Source organism: Macrobrachium rosenbergii, chromosome 12 (genome assembly GCF_040412425.1).
Source record: "Macrobrachium rosenbergii isolate ZJJX-2024 chromosome 12, ASM4041242v1, whole genome shotgun sequence".
NCBI lineage: Eukaryota > Metazoa > Arthropoda > Malacostraca > Decapoda > Palaemonidae > Macrobrachium > Macrobrachium rosenbergii.
In genome coordinates, this window is record NC_089752.1 from 18,140,501 (window position 1) to 18,162,107 (window position 21,607).

The 21,607-nt window shown below is 36.7% G+C and overlaps 2 protein-coding genes across 17 annotated transcripts in view; one reads left to right on the top strand and one right to left on the bottom strand.

Moving 5' to 3' along the window:
- The window catches only part of LOC136844420 (protein lifeguard 3-like), a 137,735-nt gene extending 130,600 nt beyond the window's left edge, over positions 1-7,135 (top strand). For 8 of the 16 annotated variants that reach the window (XM_067113601.1, XM_067113597.1, XM_067113607.1 and 5 more), the window contains one exon: positions 1-3,013. This exon is cut by the window's left edge and continues 1,282 nt beyond it. Coding sequence is in view for 8 of the 16 variants with exons in the window: in XM_067113596.1 (XP_066969697.1) it covers positions 1,543-1,689 (147 nt within the window). In the remaining 8 variants the exon portion in view is untranslated. The other 8 variants (XM_067113610.1, XM_067113604.1, XM_067113611.1 and 5 more) reach the window with 3 other exon arrangements.
- A 213-nt stretch (positions 7,136-7,348) lies between these two features.
- Positions 7,349-21,607, bottom strand: part of LOC136844423 (serine/threonine/tyrosine-interacting protein B-like) — a 54,305-nt gene continuing 40,046 nt past the window's right edge. The window contains exon 5 of the mRNA XM_067113613.1: positions 7,349-14,425. Within this exon, the coding sequence (XP_066969714.1) occupies positions 14,209-14,425 (217 nt within the window). The 3' untranslated portion in view covers positions 7,349-14,208. The remainder of the gene's footprint in view (positions 14,426-21,607) is intronic.

A 21,607-nucleotide genomic window follows, 5' to 3' on the forward strand; every position in this document is an offset into this window, starting at 1 on the left:
TTGTATTAACCACTTGATATCCTATGATCACACACTTAGTTGTTGTTGCCTAGTAGATTTCAGTATGACCAACAAAATAGTTTTTCGCTTTCCTGATATGCAGTTTGTCATGGAATGTTCTCTGTAGTGTTCATTGAAGCATCTTGGAGGTTGAGCTTTATCCACCTGATTAGCTCCAAGTAATTTAATTTTTTTTACATTTATATTACTGGACAGTTAATTTTTGTGATACCACAGTGAAAATAGGCTTGGTGCCTAAAAATTTTTTATTTTTCAACTTACTGTAACACTTCTATTCAAGTCATAATCATTGGGAGTGCTGTAATGTACAGTAAACAATATTTTAAATGCTTTTACTGACTTTTTCTCTGGGTCTTGGAAAATAGAGTTTACTGTATTAGGAACTTGTTATTTTGCAATGACCATATGCACTGAAATATTGAACTTCACTAGACAAACCAGGGGAAATACTTCAGTAGTTATTAGTAGACAAAGCCTTGGAAGTGACAGACTTTCCAATTCAATAGTGGACTCTGATTCAAGGTAGTAAATATTTTAAGATTTAGTAGACTTAACCCCAGCAGGCTTTAACATACCAAGGTAATTATGGATGTTTACCATGATGTTTATAGGTGCAGAAATAATTCTTGAATTAACATTTTCGCGTATTCTGTGTTATCTCTCTAGCAGTATAGCTAGTCTTAATAATATTTGCTAGTTTAAGATTTATTAGGTTAAGAGAAAATATTAATGTATTTTTCTTGGAAACTATTGTAACAAGTTAGGTCTCTGTTTTGGTTTTGTCAATTGTGGTATATTGCTAAGATGATATAATGTTTTAATAAAAATTTTTGTTAGTATGAAATACCTTGGTAAGTTAAGTGTTGCCATCAGATTATTTTATTAAAGTTCACCAAAGTTAGATGTGGTGCCTTTCCAAGGATAATCATATGAAAAAGTATCCATCCAGCTTATTTTTTACTACATGTCCCATTCAGGTTTTAAGACAAGTGTGCTCACATTTTTTCTAAGCATTTGCATGGAAGGTTTAGTGGAAAACTCTTCAGTTAAATGATAGTGAGTGTGTGCATTTTTAAGGTTTTTTTAAGGTTTTAGAAAAGTTCACAGCGTTAGTATTCAGCCTACTTAGAGTACATACTACTGTGGAAAACTGCATTTGATATTTTTCAGTGAATGTCATTTTGTTTGCAAACATCTGTATAGTCTAGAATGAACTTTTAATTTAGTTTTTGTTTCCTAAATTTACTGTGCATGTTTAATGTTTATAATTGATCAAATTTACCTTTGCATGAGTTTTAGTGTACTATGAGCTTGCACATAGCATGTAAATTCTGCACCAGTAATGATCATAGTTTCACCTTAGGTAGTGATCTGAGTTATGGCCTGTATGGAAAGTTAATGTGGTTTTGTGAGCTTTCAAGAATAAAAGAGGGTATATTTCAGAGGCATTTTTATATATATAGTTCATTGGTTACAGCGTATTTATTATTAATAAAATTAATGCACAATTGTTCTCCACAGTACCTAGTGTACGATACGCAGATGGTGATGGGTGGCCGTAAACATGAACTGTCTCCTGAGGAACACATCTATGGTGCCCTGGTGCTGTATTTGGACATAATTTACATCTTCATCAGCCTCCTGTCACTGTTTGGTTCCAAAAATTAGAGGTTGTGATTTTCTCTGTTGTAATGCATAAATAAATACAGTACTAAATACTACATAGTATGTAAGACTTTCATTGCTATAAGTTTAATCTCCCATGTGTATTTTACTCTGGCCATGAATATACTAATTTATAATGTTACGGAAAGGTTATACACAGTTTTCATGATTTTTAAATATATCATACAGTACTGGGTAGTCCTTTGATGGTGAGCAGAGTTGTAAAAATTGATCATTGGGATATGTCATGGCCATCTGCTTGATCTTGAAGCATTTCCTGGACATTTTAATGGTGGCTGCATTTAGGAAGTTGAGTAAGTAGTTGTTAATCTTTTTCCCCACTTTTCTGATACAGCATATATGTGGGGCTTATTTAATGCTAAACCTAAGTGTATAAGTTAATGGATAAAGTCTATTGGTGAAACAACCCATTTTAGTGTGCCATAAAATACATTGTTCATAGATGTTCCTTTTTATAATAGTTACATAATTTTGTTGTTATGGTCAGTGTAAATTAACCTTTATCATTTACAGTCATACCCCGAACTTAGGCGAGGTTAGGTTCCAGAACCCCTCGCGCAAGGTGAATTTTCGCGTGAGTTTGGCACAGTCTCTAAAAATGCTAATAAATGCTTATTTGTAAAGTTTAAACACTAAATATGACCCTAATCATGCTCCCAAATTATAAAGTTAACTTTTAAATGAAATTAAAGTTACTGTAATTTCATTTAAAAGTTAGCTAAATACATTACCCTTAAAAAAAGAAATAAATGGTTGACATAAAAATAGAGAGCTGGAAGAGAATTTCTGTCTCTCCCTCACTCCCCTTCCGACCAATCTATTTTTAGAAGTCTTCTCAACCTCTTTTTAATAACTTCATTCTATGTCTCTTTCTCCTTGTTCAGAAATTCTTTTTCATGAACAAACAGTGTTTTTTATTTTGACTAATACAGCTCTTAGTTATTATGTCTGTTTTAGAACATATTTGCCACACTAGTGCATTTACACTTTGTAGATGATACAGGTAAAATTAGATCCATTTAAAACTATCTAATGTACAGGTAGAGACGTACAGAGAAATAAGTTGTAAAAATGTGTGAGCGCTACTAACTATGAACGAGAGAGATTGTCCTTACTTGAAATATCAAGTTAAATTATTTATGAATTAATGGAGACAGAGAATAACATGAGAGAGAGAGAAGTTATTCTTACATTAGATATCAAAAGATGGAAATTCAGTGTTAAACTAACTTTTAAATGAAATTAAAGTTACTGTAATTTCATTTAAAAGTTAGCTTAATACAGTACCCTTAAAAAGAGAAATAAATGGTTAACGTAAGAATATAGGAGAGTGTGAACATTAGTGTACTATTTCTCTCTCCCCCCCATTCCACCGATGTATTTTTAGAAGTCTTCTCAGCCTCGTTTTTAAAAACTGCTTTATTCTGTCTTTTTCTCTTTGTTCTGAAATGCTCTATATTGTAGAACGGCGTACAGTTTGTAGACGGTAAAGGTAAAATTAGATCAATGTAAAATTATCTACTGTAAAGACATACAGAGAAACAGTAATATGTAGGTTGCGCTAACTATGAACAAGAGAGAGAGAGATAACAGTTGTCCTTACTTACAAGAGTGAAATTTTTTTATGAATTATCACAGACACAGACAGAGAGAGAGAGAGATCTTTGACCTCTGATCAGCAACACTCCCCCTTCTTGTCCTGTTAAATGACATGTCTGACAGCTTTTGCCTTCGACCTTCTTACAAAAGATGAGGGGAAAGCATTTGTTTGTTTAAAATAATACAAATTTTGTAATTACAGTTTTTTTATTATTATTATTATTATTATTATTTCTTATTATTTGAAAATTAGTACTTATTATTAAGTAAAAAATTTATCATACAAAACAAATAAACATACCTGTATAAATGTACCATAAAAATTTTGTCTCATCTCAGTAAGAGAGAGAGAAATTATTACTTTTAATATTTAATGTTATTTAATTTACACATAAAAGCTTGAAAACTTATAAGTTACATAAAAAAATTAAACATAAACACTTTTGCAGGGTTTCTCAGTGTTCACATGTTTGTGAAAAACTCGCATATGACAATTAGTTAGCTTCCAATGAAAAATTCGTGTCTGTGAATTCGCGCAAGTTCGGGGTATTACTGTACTGTTTAAATGAAGATTAACTGTAATCTGTTTGTCTGGAAGATATTCATACAGTATAATTATGAAGTCTTGGATACAGAATGTGACAACCATTAACTCATCAGCACACAAGTTCTTTGGTAATAACTTTTAAGCTGCCCTTGGCTTTGCAGTAAGCTTGAAGAAGTAGTATTGTATTTTATATATCAAAAAGAGGGGTCATTCTAAAAAAATTGTTACTAATCATGAGTAGAAGTATGTAATTTTTCATATGTGCTACTGTTACTCTTTGTGATCTGGTAGATGAAGGTTATTAAATACACTTGTTTTTCATTTTAGACACCCCTGAAACCTGTATTCAAAATTGGTTCGTCCATGTACCAGTTCACCTCCAGCTGGTAAACCTTGGTCACTCATAAATAAAAGCTGTAAGATTATTGTTTTATGGTTATATTGAACTACCTTGTAATGATGATAATTATGGCAGCATTTATTTCAGGAGCTGCGGAAGAGGCTAAATTAGTGTTCTAAATATTCAACCATTATTCCATGTAACCTGTAGCATTTGTAGAAATATGGTTTAGGTTGTCATAAATAAGGACTCTGTAAAATGGGTGCTTTTATCTTTCCTTTGTCTTCATTAATTTTTTAAATACAGTACTTTCTTTACTAAAAATATGTAAATGTTTTTTTAGTTTTCTAAGAATACTAACAAGAAAATTTGCCCCTGTATCAAGGTTGTGTGCTTTTTAAATAAGAAACAGAGCCAATATCTACCATATAAAGTTCATTGATTCTTGTGGTTTTTTTTCTCAAGGTTTGTCTCAGAGAGAAGAAAGTGTTCCTAAGGTGATAAAAGTATGGATTAGTAAAGCAGACTTATTACGTTATTTTATTCAGTACACTTTAAAAAAGGAAATTTAAATACTAGTTGTGTGTCTTTTAAGAGCTAACATTTCTCCAGACTTGTTACAAAATGGGATATTCTGGATTAAAATTGTTTGTTTAAATTGTCTACCTCAAGTGCACTTCTCCATGAACTTAGAAGGAATGTCTTTCGATTGTTAAATTGGAGACCTTAATATTTCCAGTCAGTGAGCAACTGCTGATTATTATTATTATTATTTTTTTTTTTTTTTTACATGGTTCACCAGTGTTTTGAGCAAGCTGTCACTGATTAAATCAAGTTGATTATGATTCATTATAAGTCGTCACATTGTTCAGGAGGTATATTTTAGTTTTTCTTTGACTATATGTTGCTGTAAAATGCATTGTGGTAATAATTATCAGCCACTTTACTTACAGAACCTTGAGAAAGACAAGATGTTCTTGGACAGAAGTGTCAGAGTATATGTATTCTTGGGATAATGAAATATTTTGTATTAAAGCTTTAAAAAATATTTTAAGAGTAGTTTTGTCTAAAAATTTTAACAGTGAAATTCCTCACCTTATTAAAGTGTTAACTCATGGAATCAGAGGACTGATAAAAGCTGAATTTTCATCAAATGAAGTTTAGCCCTGCTTAGCTTGGTGAATTGCAATGTCATTAATGTAGCAGTATGTAGATGAGGGTATAGTGAAAAACATGTAAACCAATGAAAAATGTGAAACCATAGTAGATCATACTTGAGAAGTTTATACTAGCATGATTGAAGCAAAGTTGCCTTATGCCTGGTTCAGATTGCATACTGTGTTGGAGGCTGATATTTATTACTGTCTACATACATAATGGTGCCAGTAAAGATAATAAAGGGAGTTTACATACAGTAGAGGTAAATACAATCTAGTGTACTGTATTTGTATCGTCACATTAGTATCCAGAATTTGAGGTATTTTCATCTGATTAAATTGATTTGATCTAAATTGAAGATCAGTAGCAATATTCAGTGCTAACAGGTGCGAATATCCAGCTGAGTTTCCTTTAAGTTTACTACAAAAGCATGGCACCAGAGATGATGGTTTAAGAGCTTCGGTAGAGTATCAGGAATTGGATAGGATATTGTTTTTCATGTCTTACAACTTTCTTCATTTATGCAAAGGATAAAATTAGGATGGTGCCAAAATTTAGGGTAATGGATATTTATGAAGTGTCAGTATTTAAAGTTTTTTTAACATTATTGTAATATTACAAACTGGGCTTATTCATAATACTGTGGGCTTATTCATAATACTGTAGGGTAAAGTGATGAGTTACAAATTTTAAGAAAAATGCATTTATATATATATATATATTTCATAATGTATGAAGAAAAGCATGAAGGAAATCTCTTCCCATTATTTGCGATTTGATCTTTTTAAAATGTTTGTAAATGCAGTTTTGTATTTGCTGTACATTGTTGTATATGAAATGGTAAAGAAAGTGTCCTTAAGCTTTTGTGAATCTTTCTTCATGGCTGTCAGCACCTTAAGCCAGACTACATCACCTCAAGATTTCCACTTTGCTTCAATGAATAGCAGGAAAAATGATTTAACTTGTAAAATATCAATTGTACTACATACAGCTTCTTTCTGGTCTTGGTAAGTGTATAGAATATTAATTTCTGAATATTAAAAGTGTTCAGTGTTATGTAAAATGGGAACAGAAACTATTCTTGCTCTTTCGTAGATTTGTAATTGAAAAGGTGTTTAAAATGGTGGAATCTGCCCAATATTAGGATAGATAATTAGTTGGGGACATAAATGTAAATATAGGGAAAGTCGATAGAATGTTGTGTAATCCTACAAGTACTAATTCTCATTGCAGTTATGACAGCTTTTAAGTTTTATTTATTAATATGGTTGACAGGACTTTCTTGATGTCTTTAGTGAAAATATTTTTACCTTACAAAAATGAATAGTAATATAGTGGAATCATTAGTCTTGATTATTACTGCTAATTAATTCCAAAATATTTTCTGAATCAGATGTCTGTATAGTTGTCTACAATGATAGTCTTGTATGGGTATGAACCAAGTGTACCTACATTTTCACTTAAAAATTACATATTAATGTTCTATCATATAAAACTAATCAATGCCTGAGTGCCATGGAGTTGTTATGGTAGCAGTGATGCTTAGAAAATACAGTACTTGCAAGTTCTCTACAGAAGAAACTTTGAAACACTAGTATTCCAGGTCAGACAAGTTTTGATAGTTTGGTCTGCACTTCCCTTGGTTTGCTCTAGAATTCTAAAATAGGATTTTGGCACACAGATATTGTAAAATGAGATCACTATAGTTATGACATTGCTATAATAGGCAATTGTACTGGATATTAATGTTTGTGATAATCTATATAATAAAGGTATTCAAATTAGTAGTAAAGACTTATTTAATTCCATTTCTTGTGTTTACTGTACTGCATTAACAAACAGTAAATTATAGCAAACATACTGCTATTGTATTCATTTTGTAAAAATTAAAAATTGCAGCAATGTTTCAAAACTTACCTGTACAAATATGATTACAACATTATTCAAATATTTTGCACTCCAAACTGAGGGTTCTTGTTAAAAAAAAACTTGAAAAGCACACTTTAAAAAGTTTTATTACAGAAATTCATGGCTGCTAGGGAAAGAACAAAAATAGTATTTGGAGATATAATGATTTACATCTGAAAGACTTACGGGCAATGTTCTAAATAGCAATTAGTAAAAAAAATAAAAAACTATAAAAATTTCAAAGCATCTCTTGTTAACTTTCCACTTTCTCTACAATACTAGAATCTAAATACAGATCTACAAACATTTCACAGTATAAATGACAGCAACATAGAAAAAGAAATATACCACTTAAATACTACAATATGTGTACTTCATTTGTGCCATCTGGTGGGTCAGTACAGTACCAAACCATATACAGTAATGCAGGGTTAACAAAAATGAAGTATTGTGAGGATTAACACCTAGAAATAAACTGACAAATTTTTAAAATTTATTTTACCTGGGTATATAAATCACAGCCTTTCTTATATGGCGTACCTTTCTCTGCCTGTGCTAGACCAGCCATACACTGACTAAACAGGGGGAGGGGAAAAGGGGATGACCATTCTCACCCAATGTATACTACCCATTGCTCTTCCAACTTGTATCCAGGATGAAAACCAAGAGAAATAAAGCAGGGTGGGTGAGGAGGGTTACCTCAATTGTGAAAGGCTGTAGATATCTAGGAAGAAAAAAATTTTTTTTGACATCTGTTTTACAAGGATATAAACACTGCCTTTCATATATGGAGACTAGCTAATCAGGCGCGAGGTAGAACCCATAGTTAGAACTAATTACTTTGCGGGCAAAGTAGAGTGCCATCATGCAACAAAAAAAGGGAAGGGGGGTACCAGTGCCTCTCTGCAGACACTGTTTCGGAGGGCAGGTTGGTACTGCTCCACCGACACTGCCCCAAGGATGGAGCAATTCTGCTCTGCTGGCACTATCCCAGAGAGCATGGCAGTACTTCCCTCTATCCCTGCTCTGCACGTCACAGACTTAAGCCACGTCAGGTTTAATCCTGAAGAACCCAGAACGCCCTCTGCGAAGTTGGGACCCATCAGTCAGCAGCCTTGTATGGATTATGCAATCAATGGGTTTACATAAAGGCTTTTTACTTTAGCAGGGGGGGGGGAGGACTCGCATTCTAGAGTAGTAGAACAGGTTCGTATTGCCACTTAATCATACTCATTTGGATCCAGTTTGTACTTGTGCATGAATGCTCCCAGGTTGGGTCATGAGGGGGAGAACAGGTAGATGGACAAACCCTCTCTTCCCTTAGGCACCATTCACACTAGCCAAAGTACTCGAATGAGCCACGGGACATCCAGACAGTTCCAAGTACAGTAGTTACACAACTTAAGCCACCACCAGGGCTAACGTAAATGTGTCAAGGGACTTGTAGTTGACATCCCTCGGGTAGAAGGAAATGAAAGGGGTCTCATGGTGCCAGACTGCTGCCATCATTACTTGTTGGATCAAGGAGTTCTTTCAGAAGGCGAAAGAAGGCCCCTCTGCACAATCAGGTGCCTCGTAAGCTCTACAAATTACCTCCTGTAGCCAGGAAATGGTGTTCTTGGATACCTCCTTGCAATGTCCTGTGGTCACGAAAAAGCTCTTGCAATCTGGTCAAAGTGTCTTCACCCTTCTCAAGTAACATCTAGGGCACAGCAACAGCTCATGTGGCTCTCTACCAATGAATTCTTGAAGGGAGGGAATCAAGAAATTGTCAAACCTTGGGTCCACAACAGAGGGATTTTGCATCTTGGCCATGACTTCTGAGAGAACAAGAGACCACCACACATCCAAATGTCCAACAAGATATGACAATATATACAACTCTCCCACTCTTAGCTGAGGCAAGAGCTGGAAAGAAGATTGTTTTGAGGGTAAGATCTCTGTCCTTAGGCTTCGAAGTTACCAACGTCAGGTCCCACTCAGGGGGCATAATATCTCAAGGAGGGCATGGTTATTCAAAGCTTCTCATAAGCATCACTATTTCTGGGGAGGTGGACTGGTCCACATTCCACAGACAGAGTACTTAGCGAGCGCTGCTTGATAACTCTCTAACAGGTGAGATGGGCAGGCCTTGTCGCAATGCAGGAAGACAAAAAGGTTCACTGCACATTGAAAGACGTGTACTGACTGGCCAGTAACCCCTTCTATGACAACAATCACAGAAGGTGGCCCATTTCCATTGTTAGACATTCGCTGAGGATGTGCAGAGGGTACCAGACCTGTTCTATGAGAAAAGTTTCTCTCTTTCTCAAAGGATGCTAGATATCCTCCATCCATGAATATGAAGCAACTTCAATGCTCAATGATATTTTTGGATGTGGTTGAAAAAGAAGAGTGGGCCTCAGGGGCAGGGTTCTCGTGACATCAATCAGGAGTAACAGAAGGTCTGCATACCACTTGGTGTGTGGCCAGAGAGGGGACGGTATTGTCATGCGAAGGCCTGGGGTCACGAACACTTGGCTGAGTACCTGTCAGAGGAGACTGAATGAGGGAAAGATGTAAAAATTCACATTGTCCCGTGGGTGTTGGAATGCATCTTGCACTGCTGCCTATGGGTCTGGTACCAGAGAGCTGAAGATAGGAAGCTTCATTCAGTCTAGCGGCAAACAAATCAAGCATCAGCTGTCCCCACAGGTCAAACAGTCTCTCTGCCACTGCTTGGTGAAAGGACCATATCATTCCAAAGGCTCACTGAGTCTGCCACAACCATCTTGCTGCATGAGATGTACCTGGCTCTCGTCTCGATACCATGCATTGGTGCCTATTTGTGCATCTAGATGGCTAGTTGGCAAAACAAGGAGATTTCTCCCTAGTTTGCTGATGTAGGCTACTACAGCAGTGTTATCACTCGTGACTACCATCAAGTGCCCTCCAGACACAGATGGAAGATCTGGAGGAGTGCCAGTCAAGATGTTTCATTTCGAACATGAGTGCAAGCTGTTCACATTCTGGCGCCTCCCAAATGAGCTCCCCAGCTTTTGAGGTACGTCTGAGAACAGAAGTAACTCGAAGGGGCTCTCAATGAGACTCCCTGAAGGAGATTGTGATCTGAACGCCACTAATCTAAGACTTTGTGAACTTCGTTGTTGAGGGGGCCCATTCAGGAAAGTTTCTCCAGTACTGTGAGGCGGCCAAGTTTTACTTGCCACTGTCACGCTTCTTCAGGACGCACCTGGCAACTTCCTTGAGAATGTCCATGCAGGGGATGCCAGAAAGGCCTTCACCACCATGATGTCCAAGATCATTCCAAGATACTTGATCCTCTGCTTGGGAACAAGGTCAGATTTCCAGCAGTTTATGACAATCTCTAGACTGGCAAAAGGACAGCAGACCCTGTCTGCCCTGTAGAGGCTTCCTTTATGAGGAGGTGAGGATGAGCCAGCCATCCAGATGATGTAACAGAAGGATTCTCTTGGTGTGTGTCCAAGCCGAGAGTAGTGTGAAGACCCTGGTGAATACCTAATAGCTGTTGCCAGACCAAAACAGAGGGCCTTGAAATGGAAGACCTCTCCTTGGCACATGAAACAAAGGAACTTTCTTGACCTGTGGTGAATAGGGATATGGAAAATAACCACCCCGGAGATCGATCTAGATCATGAAGTCTCCCTCTGACAGAATGAAACACTGGACGAGCAATTTCCATCATGAAGGGTGTCTGTTTGATGTAGCTGTTCGGAGCTGAGAGATCTATGACAGGCCTCTATCCTCCCAAAGCTTTCTCCACTAAGAAGAGGTGGCTGTAGAAGCCTGAGGACCTGGTCTGACCTATCTCTGTCACTCCTTTCTGCATGATAGTCTCAACCTCTGTCCACAGAACTTCTGGCTTGGTTGGGTTGGCAAGGTATGTTGGGAATAGGGTTGGGTCTGGGGAGAGAGGGGTGGGAAGTGGGGACTATCCTTGAGAGGAAGTCTCTATCTGTCCATCAGGACCACTACTACCCACTTTTCCACCCTGTTTTGTTACCACACCTTCCAATGATTCAAGATGCAGATGGAGTACAGTCTTGTCTCAACTTCACCTGCTGGGTTTTCCATTGTGTGGATGACATGGTAAACCTGGTCTGAAGCAGAGTTTAGGAAGGCAATGTCTTTGCTCCCTTGGCTGGAACTGAAGGTTGCTGCTCAAGAGATGAGGGTATCAAATGAATCTTCTCAACTTCTCTCTTAGCAACCAATGCTGCTTCCACCACCTTTGGGGAAAAGTAGGAGTCCAGGATTGAGCTATTTCTGGGGGATAGCATACTTTCATGACCCAGTATTTTTCTAGACACAAGGGAAAGGATTACGTCCCTCCACTGAAGGAATGTGTTGGCCCAAAGGCTGATAATCTGGTGGGGTAGGAAGGTGAGGGTTTTCCCACCAAACACCATAAGCTTCCTTACTCTAGCCCAAGAGTTTGGGGGCAACTCCATCATGACAGTAGTTGTGGTGCTCTGCCACATATCTGACCAAATTATGCGGAGTGCCAATATTAAAACCACTTTTATGTTGTTTAATTCTGAGAGCTGAAGTTAATTACTTGTTGACATAATTCATTTGAAGGTACATTGTTGGCAAGTCAGCAGAGTGCCTGATTGAGTTAAGTCAGATGAGTTAGTTGTCGACATTCTCTGGGAGGTAGTACTTTTTCTGCCTGGATAGAGGGGTGGATTAGGTTTCCTGCTCTGTGGGCTACAAGGGAACTAGTTGATCCACAGATCAGCAAGTTCATCTCTGTCAAAAACAACACAGGAAATCTCTTACCAAGGTAGCCCTAACAATGCTCTCACTTTCAAGGAAAAACCCACTATTTGCTATGAAACAGACACTGCTGGTACAGCTGAAGAGGCAGGGGCCTCCAGAGCCTGTTGCTCCAACATGTAATGTTGGAGAGCAATTTCCCCTGTCATAGGAATCGATGATCTCTGTTCCCACTCCTACTCCTGTTCTTGAGTACCAGATGGAGGGTGCTTAGAAGGCAGATTCCATACCAACTGGGATCCTGACAGAGGTTCTGGTTGGAGGTCTTGTGTCAGACCAGCAGGGCTGAAAAAAGAACGCTCCGGTGCGGCACTCTTGAACAATGCGATGAGGGAGAGGGTCCAGTCCTTACGTGCCCTTGAAAAGGAACAAGACCAGCTGAACAGGGAGAATTTGAATGATCCCACATACGGGGGCTCGCCCGTGAATAATGGGACTCCCTCTGACCTTGGTCCATAGACTGGGAATGTTGTAAGAGTGAGAACAGCAATCTTGTGAACTCCCCAAGTGGTGATAATAACTCCAGGGTGAGCAGCTCTCCCTCAAGGAGTGCCTATCAACAACAATGGGGAAAGGAGTGGGATCATCTACAGTGCCTAGAGTCTCTGAGAGAACTCAAGGCCCTGTTCCTGTCCGTGGAGGGATGAAGGCGAGCGCTTCCTCCAGTCAGGTTGGTCACTGGAAAGGGACCAACTGGATCTGCTGTGCCTTCTGGGAGAGAAGTGGCAATATGGGGATTATGTTCTCTTGTGAGAGTGCTTACTTTTCTTAGTCTTAGCTCTTTAATGGTATTACGAGGAAAAGGATGAGGATGATGGTGGTGAGAGATTGGTAACATTCCTTAGAGGTCCCCTCTCTGCTCATATGAGAGGTGGAGAGGTGGCAGGGGTTTGCTAGGGGGTTGAGGCGAGGACCTCCAAATGCTCAGCCAACCAGTGGTGGTGGGGAGAGAGGGTGGGAGGAGGAGACTGTACTGATGCTGACCCCTCTGCTCTTGCAAAGATTGTCAACACATTGAAGGGAGAAGTGAACTTAGACTGCTTAATGAAGGCCAGACCTGCTTAATGAAGGCCAGACCTTCTCAGTTATTGTAGGGAGTCTAGTTTTTTTACCACTTCCTCTCTCGGTAGTTCTTCATTGGCGGGGTGGGTAGAGCTCTCAGCTAGCATGCTGTTGGCCCAGCGTTCAACTCTCCGACCGGCCAATGAAGAATTAGGCTTTATTTCGGTGATAGAAATTCATTTCGTCATAATGTGGTTCAGATTCCACAATAAGCTGTAGGTCCCGTTGCTAGGTAACCAGTTGGTTCTTAGCCATGTAAAATAAATCTAAACCTTCGGGCCAGCCCTAGGAGAGCTGTTAATCAGCTTAGTGGTCTGGTTAAATTAAGATATACTTTAACTTTTTCCTCTCTCAGTGAGCGTGAAGTTGGTTTCAAAAACGGCACTTTGGGCCTCTCAAAAGAAGCACTACAGGTGACACAAAATAAGACAACAATCAAGCACAAGCACCAAAAAAAATACTAAACACTAGTGCTTTTTGACATAAAAACGAGTAGCATACATATGTATGAGAATGTATTATTCACAAAAACACAAAAAAAATGCAAAGTGATAGCCAACACAGTAAAAAAAACTGAAATAAAAAACACATCTGCTCTGTATCACTCAGAGAACAATGGGTAGCATCAGTTGGGTAAGAATGAGCATCCCCTCTGCCCCAACCCCCACCTGGGTACCACCCTTGTTTAGTCAGAATACATGGCTGGTCCAGCATATGTACAAGGAGATACTCCATATATGAAATGCATAATGTTTGTATCCCTGTAGGAACAAAGACTTCCTTTGTATATTGTTGTAATTAAATTTTATGTCACACCATTAATAAAATCCTACTTTGATTGTATATTCCATCCTTTGACAAAACTGGTGAAAAATATCTGAAAATTTCTCAATAAAAAATTATACCTGTACAATTCTGACCCAACACCATTAAAGTAGTTCCATTCTGAAAATTTCTAATACTGATGTCATCTTACAGTACTATAATTTTCTTGGATGATTCTCACTATTAAAAAAAGCTTATCTTATTCAGGTATACACGGAAATCTTTATAAAAAAATAACAGACACATCTGCGGTAAACGAACATCAACTCACTGCTTCCATTGGTTCAGAAGAGTCTTGGTCAAATTCATCAAAGCTTTGATCAAGCTTTCGTTTTAATTTTCCCTTTTCCTGTGAGCACTGGCCATTCATTAATGTCTGTTGAGCTTTATATATGGCCTCATACTCTATTAATTGATGCTTGAAGCCATCATTTGGGTTGATGCAGTATCTCCTATTCTGGACAAACTCAAGTGCTTCCCTGTTGAAATATAAAAAATCCTTCTGTTACAAACATGTCAAAATGCATCACAGTACCTATTTGACTAAAATAAAACTTGGCTACTACCTAATTTTTCTAATGTTTTAAAGAGGCACATGAAAAATGGTAATACTTCATTTCTAGTAAGATTTTTCACATGGAGTTCAAAATGTCATTAGAAAAATGGTAACACTTGATTTCTGGTAAGATTTTTCACATGGAGTTCAAAATGCCATTATTAAAATCTGCTGAGTAACCAAACTTAATTTGTTCCTATGGGAATACAACCATTTGCTTTTCACATATGTGGTATCCTTCAGCATGAGCTCAAATGGCTGTTGATTCTTGGTAAAGTGGTTGAAATGGTAGAGGCGGGGGAATGCCCATGCTCTTCATGCACGCCATTACAGCCTTCCTTTAGTTGTCACTGCAATCAAATGTCTCAGCGCTCTTCCCTGTGTATCATGATTCTTGGGATGAGTACTTTATATATCCTTGTTCCTTTTACCTGTTTCTTTTGCCATGTGCATTGTGAGCTTGTTTATACTGAGTTCTTGTGTCTCTTGGCCCTGTTTTTTACTCTTCCAGAGAATAAACAAGACCAACATCAGCATGAGAAGTGAGGGCAGCTTGTATTCAATTTGTGTCCTCCATTTCAGTAGACTCACATACTGTTTGATTACTTGTGCAGGAAGGTAATAGTGTACTCTTCCTCTTCTTTGTAATGAGTGTGTAATATGGCCAACTTCCAGTGGGAGAAGTATGGCAAGAGGAGAAAAGATTTGCTTGCTTCTTTGGAGGATATTTTCCCAACGCATGTGATGCCGAGTCTCCTAGAACCTTTTTATCTCCAACTATCTTCTCTCTCTCCCTCCCATACCCAGTTCCTCCATTTGGGAGGGACAAATCTCCCGTGTGCATAATTAATCCCTTTTCTGATGATGAGAAGGGCAAGGATTGAATACTAGGAAAGATATGGCCTTCCTTAAATGTCCTTGGTAGTCCATCCCTTGCTGCTTCCTTAGCTGGAAAGAATATTGATCAACAACTCACCATCTCGATCTCTGCTGTGGCAGAGACAGTGTCCTCTTACTCCTACAGGTGATCCCCAGAGCCTATGGTAACTCCTGTGGTGGAGCAAGCAGAAAGTGATTTCTCTTCCCCCTGCCTTCAGGTAACTGCCACACCTGAAGCCAGGCTAGTGTTTCAGTACTTCCCAACTTGGACAGAGGTCTGCTCCCTCTCCTCCCAAGCACAAGCATTTGGAACTGCACTTGGATGGTGTTGCACAACCTCATCTCTCCCTCATTCTCCGAGTCTCTGGATCAGGATAGCCATGCCCTGCACAGCTCAGATATGCTGTTGTGGAGTAGGCCTATGCAGCCTGTGAGCTCTCTGCACCAATCGCATTTGTTTACCATCAACGTATGAGCAGCAGGTGAGGTTTTCCCTGTCGTTCACCTTTGGGTATCTATATTATTACAATAATACCTTGATCTTACACAATTCGAGTTGTGTGAATTCACACACACAAAACTTTTCACTGGAACCTAACTAATTGGCATACGCGATTTTTTCACAGACACGCGGAATTCTCAAGAAACCCTGACGCAGTGGTTATGTTTAATTTTTAAAGTAATTTATAAGTTTTCATGCTTTTATGTGTAAAATCTGTATGAATAATGCATTTCATGCTTTTGTGTGTAAAATCTGTATGAAAAATGTATTATTTTTATTTTTGTACATGCATAAATATGATGCAAAGGTAATTTCAGCACATTCAGTTAGTGTACTTTTACAAGATGTGACACCCATTTACAAAGTTACTGCACTTTTCAAAGATGATACCCCGGCAGAAAATGCTTGTTTAATGTTTGAAGTACATTTACAAGTTTCCATGCTTTTAACTGTAAAAATATGGAAAATTTATATTTATATTTTTGTACATAAATATCATACAAGTATTATGTCCTTTCGCAAAGTCTTTGTCACTAGGACTTTACATGACCTCGAAATGAGGTTGTTCAGTCGCGCTTGTTTGATAAAATGAATTCGTTAATGTAATATCAGAGATGTAACCAAGAGTTGTATAAGTGTCATTCTTTGAAAATTACTTTGTTAACCTCAGAGAAAAGTGCTGGTGCAATCCGTATGTGCATGTAATTACAGCACATTCAGTTGGTGTACTTTTACAAGATGTGGTACCCATTCGCAAAGTTACTGTACTTTTCAAAGATGATACCCCTGCAGAAAGTGTATTTAATTTTTGAAGTACTATTTTATAAGTTTCCGTATTTTTAGGTGTAAAATCAGAATGGAAAATTTGTATTTATGTATTTGCGCAGTATTTGCGCATAAATACGATACAAAAGCAGTACAGTTACTGTATTACAGTATATGTCTCTCTCTCTCTCTCTCTCTCTCTCTCTCTCTCTCTCTCTCTCTCTCTCATAGTTAGCACTCACACATATTTTTACAACTTACTATTTCTCTGTATGTCATTACCCGTACAGTATATAATTTTTAATTGACTGAATTTTACCTGTAATTTACTACCTTCTACAAACATCATGTACATGTTTTCGTTATTTTATTGAATTGTACCTTTGTTATGACTGTGACGCAAGAAGTTTACTAGTGACGCAAAGAAAACAGCTTTTACTCTAAGTGAAAAAGAAAATGGCATCCCATGAATTAGGGGTAACATTAGTATATGTACACACCTACTGTAAATGCGCTATTATGAAACTGTGCAGTACTCAATTTTTATGTCAACCATTTATTTCTTTTTTAAGGGTACTAAGCTAAATTTTAAATAAAATTTCATTAACTTTAGTTTCATTTAAAAGTTAGCTTAATACTTTGGGAGCATGATTAGGGTCATATTTAGTACTTAAACTCTAGAAATAAACATTTATTAGCATTTTTAAAGACCATGCCAAACTTACACAAAAATTCACCTTGCGCGAGGGGCTCCAGAACCTAACCTCGCATAGGTTCGGGGTATGACTGTATTATCATTATTATTAGAATAGTTTAACCACACCACTGAGCTGATTAATGGCTCTCATAAGGCTGGCCAAAGGATTAAAATGAAATGGTGTTCCAGGTCTAGACCACTGGCCAAGAACTGGAAAAGGCTTTGTGATCTTCATCTGAGATTGGGAAGATACTCTGTCTGTGGACCTGGAAGGGGTCTCTGACAAACAGGACGACCTGACTCCACTGTTCGTACAAGTGATAATACACATGGATGCCTCCTTGACAAGTTGGGGAGGCCATTTGAGGATTGTCAGTTACAAGGAAGATGGTCACCTGTTCTGAAGGAGTGTCATACCAGCTTCCTGGGGCTATTGGCTGTCTTTCCATCTCAGAAAATTGAAACTCCAAAAGGAAATCACATTTTGTTTGTCCTAGACAATGTGACTGCAATGTCTTCTATAAAGAGGCTGAGCTCCTCTCAAGTCAGTAATTGCTAACATGCTTCCAGATTCTATAAAGAGGCTGAGCTCCTCTCAAGTCACTAATTGCTAACATGCTTCCACAATCTGGAAGTGGACCTGTTTGCCATATGCGAGTGTATGTGTTTCTGAACCTGGACATTCAGTCGACAGCAAGAGACGCATTCCTACAAGACTGGAACAAATGGAGGACGGTATACCCTTTTCCTTCATTGCCCAAGATTTCAAAAGCTTTGAATAATCTACTAACTTTCAGAGGAACTGCTTGCCTAGTAGCCCTAAATTAGCCAAATGGTTATTGGTTCCTTATTTCTTCAATGACAAGCAAAAGAACAGATTCCATTGCTCCCCATTGTTTTATCCCAGACAGGAGGGGAAGTTGTCTACACATTATCCTTTCTGAGCCATGACCTTCACATACCATAGTTACCGAAAAGGGAAGTTTACTGTGAAGATTATTTTGCCTAACATTGTTGATACCTAGTGCAAAGATCTATAGTCTTACCTTCCAACATACCAGTCCTGATATGGGAAATGTGGTTGATTAGTACCAAACTGAGAGCGGCAATTGAAATCTGTTAAAGCAGTTTTACATTTTTTATCTTTTGAGGTCAAAGCTTGCTATTATTTAAAAAAGGGATAACTTTTGTCATGAAAATGATTCTCATTTTTAGAAAAAAAGTAATTAGTGAATATTTCTCAGAGAAAAAACTGTGAATGGGTGAATTGTCCTCGCTGAATAATGGGTAGATCGTTCCAGGCCCAAGAAAACAACGTTTTTTCTAACGAAAATTTCAGATTGCATTGTACTGAACGGTTTACTGTATATATATATATATATATCCCATATATATTATATGGTTGTTATATATATAGATAGCCATTGATTTATATATAAACATATATATATATACCTCTACTGTATATATATATATATATATATTATATATATATATTGTGATTTATATATATATATATAATATATTACGCCAACATAACACAAAGAACTATATTATTATCGGTATATATATATATATATATATATATATATATATATATATTTGTTCCACATACTGATATATATGGATGAGAGAGATATATTATATATAGCAGAAAGAAGAGTATATATATATATATATATATATATATATATATATATATATAATATATATATATATATATATATATATATATATACACACACATTCATACATACATACATACATTAAGCATTACATACATGATGATATATATAGTATATAGTATATATATATATATATATATATATATATATATATATATATATATATATATTATATATAGTTACATATTCATACATACATACATATATATATATATATATATACATTCATACATACATAGTTATTATATATATATATACATACATGTTATTGCTATGCGAATCTCACAGAGACAGGCAGAAGTTCAGTACCAAGCGCCCATCGCTATTATTCGCTGATCGTCGGGCACCACGAGACACAAATATAAAGAAGGTTACAAAGTAAACAAAACAAGAATACGACGGTCAATTGTCAAAGGGTAAACAGAAAGTTAATCCAGGATAATCTGACTCGAGCTGTCACAAAACCGAACTAAGACCAAACAAAATGACATACTAAAGTTTAGCTACAAAATCCAAAATATGTATAACCTTGAATACCAGATGGTTAACCCTTTTAACCGCCCTATTTTTCAAAAAACGCTCCTGTATGCCGGCAGCCTCCGAGAGGTAGCTACTAAGCGGAAAAAAATTTTTTTTTCAAAAAATCACAGCACGCCAAGTTTTCAAGATTAAGAGTCATTTTTGGCCTTTTTTCTCATTGCCTGAAGTTTAGTATGCAAACTATCAGAAATAAAAACATATCATTATCATATAAAATATTGAATATATGACAGCGAAAAAAAAAAAAAACTCGTATATAATTGTATACAAACCGCGCTTGTAAGGAAAAAACGTTAAAGTACGAGTTAATTGTTTTTAGTTGTATTGTACACTAAATTTTGATGATTCTGGTATATAACAGATTGTAAAACGATTAAAGCAACACAGAGTAAAACATATCACAAATGATGCATGAATTTGTAACGCTTGAGATCGAAAGTTTTTTCAAAATTCACAAAAATCAAAATATTGTGCTAGAGACTTTCTCAATTGTGCCAAAATGAAGGAAATTGGTTGAATATTACTAGGCTGTAAGTTTTAGCTACAATTGCATTTTTGAACCATTTCGATCGAGTTAAAGTTGACCGAAGGTTGATTTTTTCTATTTATCGTTATTTCGATGTAAATATAAAAACCAGATGAGCCAAAGGAATGATATATTTTTTTGTTGTGTATTCTTACATGAAATTGCGCATTTTTGATGTATAACACTTTTATGTAACGAATAATATGAAACGGCTTAACAATAATACGTAAAGCTGACGCAAGAAATGACAGGATTTTCAGCGAGTCTCACACATGGAGCTTAAGGAAAATTTTTTTCAAATTCACCAAAAATCTACATATTGTGCTAGAGACTTTCTGTTTGTTGCAAACGAAGGTAAATGATTGATTGTTACCGAATGTAATAATTATGGCTTACTTGATGCTGCGATCATTTCGCCGAGTCAAAGCTGACCAATGTTAAAATTCTTGTCAGTTATCGTGGATTTGGGCGAAATATTAAAAAACTGTGAAGAGCTAAAGGAATGATATATTTTTTGTTGTATTCTTACATGAAATTTTCGCACATTTTGATGTATAACACTTGCGTAACGAATATGAAACGGCGAAAATTACGGCAAGCTGACGCAAGAAATGACAGGATTTTCAGAGGAGTACATGTCATGAGGCGAAGGAAAATTTTTTTCAAAAATTCACCAAAAATCTAAATAATGTGCTAGAGACTTTCCGCTTGTTGCAAAATGAAGGTAAATGATTGATTGTTACTCGAATGTAATAATTATGGCTTACGGATGCGTTTTTCGATCATTTTGGTCGAATCAAAGGACCATCAATGTTAAAAATTTTGTCAGTTATCGTGATTTCGGCGAAAATATTAAAAACTGTGAAGATCTAAAGGAATGACATATTTTTTGTTGTATTCTACATGAAATTATACATTATTTTGATGTATAACATTTTATGTAACGAATAATATGAAACGGCGAAAAATTACGGAAAGCTGACGCAAGAAATGACAGGATTTTCAGCGGAGTACGCGCTATGGAGCGAAGGAAAAATTTTTTTCAAAATTCACCAAAAATCTAAATAATGTGCTAGAGACTTTCCGCTTGTTGCAAAAATGAAGGTAAATGATTGATTGTTACTCGAATGTAATAATTATGGCTTACGGATGCGTTTTTCGATCATTTCGTCCAGTCACAACTTGACCGAATGTTAAAATTTTGTCAGTTATCATGATTTCTATGTAGATATTAAAAACTGTGAAGAGCTAAAGGAATGATATATTTTTTGTTGTATTCTACATGAAATTGCACATTTTGATGTATAACACTTATGTAACGAATACGGAAACGACGAAAAATTACGGCAAGCTGACGCAAGAAATTACAGGATTTTCAGCGGAGTTCAAGCCAAGCAGAGGAACATTTTTTTTTCAAAATTCACCAAAATTCTAAATATTGTGCTAGAGACTTTCCGTTTGTTGCAAAATGAAGGTAAATGATTGATTGTTACCAAATGTAATCATTATGG